Below are 5,000 nucleotides of genomic sequence, written 5' to 3'. Positions count from 1 at the left end.
ATTAATTTACATTGAGGCCACTCAGAAACACACGCACACGCAAATGACCACGTGTAGCTAACCAGCCCTCGGATCTGAGAAAGGAAACAGTGTGGTCTCTTTCTAGCCAAAGGATGTTTACTGAGCAGGGAGAGAATGCTTTGTGTTCAGACATGGAAGTGTGTGTGTGTGTGTGTGTGTGTGTGTATGTCTTACCCATGTCCTGTCCTCTCCTATGCTGGCGCCATGGTGATTAGTACCTGCTCTTGTGCCGTCCCATGTTTATTTTTTATGTCAACTTTGCTTATTTTCTCACACACACACACACACACACACACACACACACACACACATCTCTGCTGCATGCAGTTGTTTATGTGCTTGTTCAGGTGGTACGGATCTAGATCTTTAAAATGTATTTTATTGTATTTTAGGGCAATATTGCCTTAACTAAACTTGCTATGACCTCCCCCTGCCCCAACCCTTGCACACACACACACACACACACACACACACACACACACACACACACACACACAATTTAGAGTGTATCGCATTTGTTTGTTTGTTTATGTCCTTTTCTCTCCTCAGTTGAATTAGAAGCTCATTCTTCCATAACATGGCACATTTTATTTAGTTTATTGTTTATTTCATTGTTTGTTTGTTTTCTTTCTCCTCAGGTGATCGGGAGCTCGCTCCTCTTTGTCCACGACAAGCGCGAACATGCCAAGGTGTGGATGATCGACTTTGGCAAGACCACGCCACTGCCGGAGGGACAGACCCTAAGCCACCGGGCCACCTGGGCAGAGGGCAACCGGGAGGACGGCTACCTCTACGGCCTCGACCACCTGATAGACATTCTCGAGGAAATGGTGGCACAAGAGCCTCTCTAAAAGAAACAACACAAGCTTAAAAGAAATGAGACAGAAAGATAGAGAGAATGACAGAAAGAAAGAAAGAAAGAGAAAGAAAGAAAGAAAGAAAGAAAAAAAGAATTGAGGAGCCCCTGGTCCTTCTCCCGGGTTGGGTTGAAGGGGGCGGGGGAACTCGCACTACAGGACTTCCTGTTTTTCCTTCGAAAAGCTATCCTCTAACCCTTCCCAAAAATATGAGACAAAAAAAAAGTTCAACAAAATGAAGCGGGGGGAAAAAAACAACCAAACGACAGACACTTAAGTGAAATGTGAAGACTGTTTTCTTATAGTTTGGTAGTCTTTTAAAGGTTTACTTTCCGTTGCAGTAGGTATTTTGTAGCCTATAGGGAGATGTACCACAGGGATCTACCTAATTTATCTTTAATCTATCATAGTGTTACCTAACAGTGTCAAGCACTTAAATCTCACGTTAACTTTCCACAATTACATTTTCGACTTTAACTTGCGACTTTACAGCACTTGTTACAAGTGGTAGCAGTGGGGGTGTAACGAAAGCTTTTCACCTTGCTGTTCCAGGCAGTTAAATTTAGCACAAATCGGTTTCCTGTCCAGCAACTTTGCCAAGTGTCCTTTAGGATTAGGATGAATTTAAGATGTGTTAGTGTCTTAGTGAATCTATCCCTCCATTACATTTTAATCATTATCTTTAACATAGACTAACCTCTCCAATAATGTTTACTGTTTTAGCCTTAATGTGATCACAAAAATCTTTTATCATGTGCCTTTGGTCATATATATGCTTTTTATAGTGTACTATAAGAATGTAGCATCAAGTGGTCTTATGAAGGTGGTAAATGACTTATTTTATTTACCGCTAGTAAAGCTCCAAAATCAACATTCCTTTTCAGTGAGGATCTCCCTGAGGTAGCTCTCAGTGCACAGAGGGAGGAAGAGTCTTTCAGGAAGTGATTCATGGCCAAGTAGAAGTAGACATGTCCCACTTTATATTTAATGTCCTTAGGTACTGTGTACTGAATTTGTTTATCAATTAGTAGTAATTAATAGTATGTAATGAACTATAGTGTTACTTAATTTATAGTATGGAACGTACTATAGCATTTTTAGCACATGTTGCTGTAAGATACTTAGGGTTAGGACTGGGGTTTATGGTATAGCTATGTGTACTTACATACTGTAGTATTATTTCTTACCTCCATATTAAGTACACTGTTATAAGGACATGTCATATAAAATGGGACGTTTTATATTACAGTTACAATGGCAAGTGCCTTTTGAATTTCCGAGTGTCTGTTACAGTGCATCTTAAGTGGTCATCTAGAACTTTCTAAACATGTCCACTTTCTGCTGTCTCAGGTGTATGTATAGCCAGAGCGGTCAGCTAAACTGTGTTGACGTTTTTGGATGTGACCTAAGACATCCTTCCCAGGACCATATTAGTGTCCAAAATCCTGGTTGTGTTCTCTGTTAAACACAATGCAATATTGCCTTAACTAAACTTGCTATGACCTCCCCCTGCCCCGAGCCTTACACACACACACACACACACACACACACACACACACACACACACACACACACACACACACACACACACACACACACACACACACACACACACACACACATCCTGTCATTTAAGGATGCTGGCTAGTGTGTTTTGTTTGAAGCAGGTGCTTACTGTTTGCATGGGATATTTGCCATGCAAATCTGCCTTTCCAACACGGTCCTTCACATTGATATCAGGTACCCACAAAACAAACTGCAGGAGATAGTCCACCTACTCTAACAATGCCACACAGTAAACATTTCCTAGTATCCCCCAATAGCTTTGCATTCAATCAGTGTTTCCACATACAGTAGGTTGTTCTAATAATGGACAATCACTTCACAGGAACAAATGTGACTAAGCACAGTGCAATAATCAAGCCTCTGGAAGTTCTCGACTAAGTCCTTTGTGCACATGTGTGTGTACATATCGAAGAGAAGCCTCTTGCATCACTTCTCCATTCATTGCTTATGTGTGGAACTCTTATTATTGGTGGGAATGAGTTACCTAAAGGGCTTCGTAAAACTTGAAGTAGGAACTGAAAGACAGGTTAGCAGGTACAGCAAGTGCAAGTTCCCAAATAAAGTGGTCAGTTCTCTAAAAGAGTTTAAAAAAAATGAAAAATTCACATCCAACTTACTCAGACAGGATAAAGATTTAGCAATTTTACAAACCACAATGTCCCTGCCCTCAGTCTGTGTCCAATGTGGCATATGCAAGAAAGCAGACTATAACCGGTTTTTGGATACTTGTTTGACAGATTCTCATGCTGTTCGGCTGTTCAAGTCATGTCTTGTTTGTAGAGAAATAATCTTGCCTTTAAAAAGAGATTTAACACTTTCAAAATTGAGTAGATGCAGCTTGTAAACTTCCTGCTGTATGTAGCTCAAGTGGTGTTTGAGAAAGTGAACACTTGAGAGTATGTCGCCCTCTGCTGTCCTGGTGCTGTTATTACACTGAACAAACTAGAGAAAAAGATGTTGAAAGCTCCTAATCCCCTCATTCCATAATGGTTTCCTTCTTTCGTCACATTATGTGAGACCTTCAGTTACAGCCTCTGTTTTTTTTTTTTTTTAGGGTTTCAAAATGAATAATCATATTTATTTCCTTTACATTTGTGACAGTTGCACAAGAACACTAAATGTAGCTGCATGTTTACATGTCTACAATTGGCTTCAAATTCCTCCGACGTGAGCATTTTAGTGGTTTGCTGTAATATAGTGCTCATGCGTAGGTTCATGTAAGACGACAAAAAAGTGCACCTTATAGACAAGTCTAGTGGAACTTTCTTGTGGTCCAGGTTTGCTGGCAAGCAAATCGCAGCTGTGTTTGTCTCTGGGCGATGATGGTGGACGTGCGCCGGCGTGTGTGTGCGCGCGCGTGTGTGTGTGTGGTCTGGTCTTTGGAGATGGCAAATGTCAGAATGACATTTGTCTGTTTTTGCGCTGGGAGATTGCGGGTTCTGTTCCGATTGGTGTTGTGACACTCCAGAGATGTATAGAGGCTCACCATGTGCGAGGTCAAGATTCGTTTGCCTTTCCACCACTATGGACCAGTACTCATGTCCAATCCTGCTATGTCAATACTGCAATGTGCTATGCTTGGCTGTACAGTTTTACTGAAGTAAAAATTGAACAGTGGCTGCAATGAAACTGATTCTTCTCTGAGTTTTTTTTTCTGTGTCCTATCAAGTTTTTTAATTTGTTCACATTAAATTGATTATAGTATTGTTTGTATTGTATGTCGCTTTGGACAAAGGTGTCTGCCCAATTGCATAACCATAACTATAGCCATCCATTATGGTTACTGATCATCATCTAACAGAAGAGGGAGTTAATTAGCAAAAGTTTTCTGTGTTGATTCATTCACTTGGTGTCCTATTTTGGAAATGCCATGTACTGTAGGTGTCGCATTAAGAAGAAATGTGAAATGCTTTAAAGGTCACACATGACAAACATACAGTATGACTATGTCTGGCTCATTTTCTGCAGTTAACTAGACGTAAAAATTCAAGCTAGACATGGAGTCTACAGTTAAACTCGTTAGCAATTTATTTAAAAATTACTGATAATATGGAGTATTGACCTTTCCATTTTAAAGGCATTTTAAGGGCAATAGCCTAAATCTATACATGGATAATTCAGCAACAATTTATTGGTCATGGTTATGTTATGTGATTGTATAGCGGACAATTTTACACAGGTTGCGTAGCAGGTGTTTTTACATTAGACAATAGGGTGAAATAGCATACTGTACATACATGGAATATAAGGACTGCAGGTAATTGTCTGGTTTTGAGATCCTCCGAGGCCAGGATCTGTGATCCTCCTCATTGTATCAGAATTCTCTGTCAGGGCTCTTTTGAAATGAAACAAGATGAACAAAACTCTGATGTTTCCCTATTGGAAGTAACACTGCTAGCACGTCCTTCTTGTAAACAAAACTTCGAATTGCAGTTGGTAATTCAGTTGAAAAGAAAATGCACGTCCATGTTGTTTAATAGTGACACAGCCTTTGGTTGCGTTTCAAAAGCAGTGTGTCTTTTCTACTTGAGACCAATGAATAAACAAAAATAAGTT

At 40.1% G+C, this 5,000-nt stretch overlaps 1 protein-coding gene across 1 annotated transcript in view; it reads left to right on the top strand.

Moving 5' to 3' along the window:
* Nucleotides 1–4,073, top strand: part of itpkb (inositol-trisphosphate 3-kinase B) — a 33,744-nt gene extending 29,671 nt beyond the window's left edge. The window contains exon 8 of the mRNA XM_062550380.1: nucleotides 660–4,073. Coding sequence (XP_062406364.1) covers nucleotides 660–872 — 213 coding nt within the window. The 3' untranslated portion in view covers nucleotides 873–4,073. The remainder of the gene's footprint in view (nucleotides 1–659) is intronic.
* Nucleotides 4,074–5,000: the final 927 nt, after the last annotated feature.

The sequence above is a fragment of the Sardina pilchardus genome, chromosome 12, assembly GCF_963854185.1.
Source record: "Sardina pilchardus chromosome 12, fSarPil1.1, whole genome shotgun sequence".
Lineage (NCBI taxonomy): Eukaryota > Metazoa > Chordata > Actinopteri > Clupeiformes > Clupeidae > Sardina > Sardina pilchardus.
Note: the sequence above shows the minus strand (reverse complement) of the source record. Positions and strands in the feature narration are given on the sequence as shown.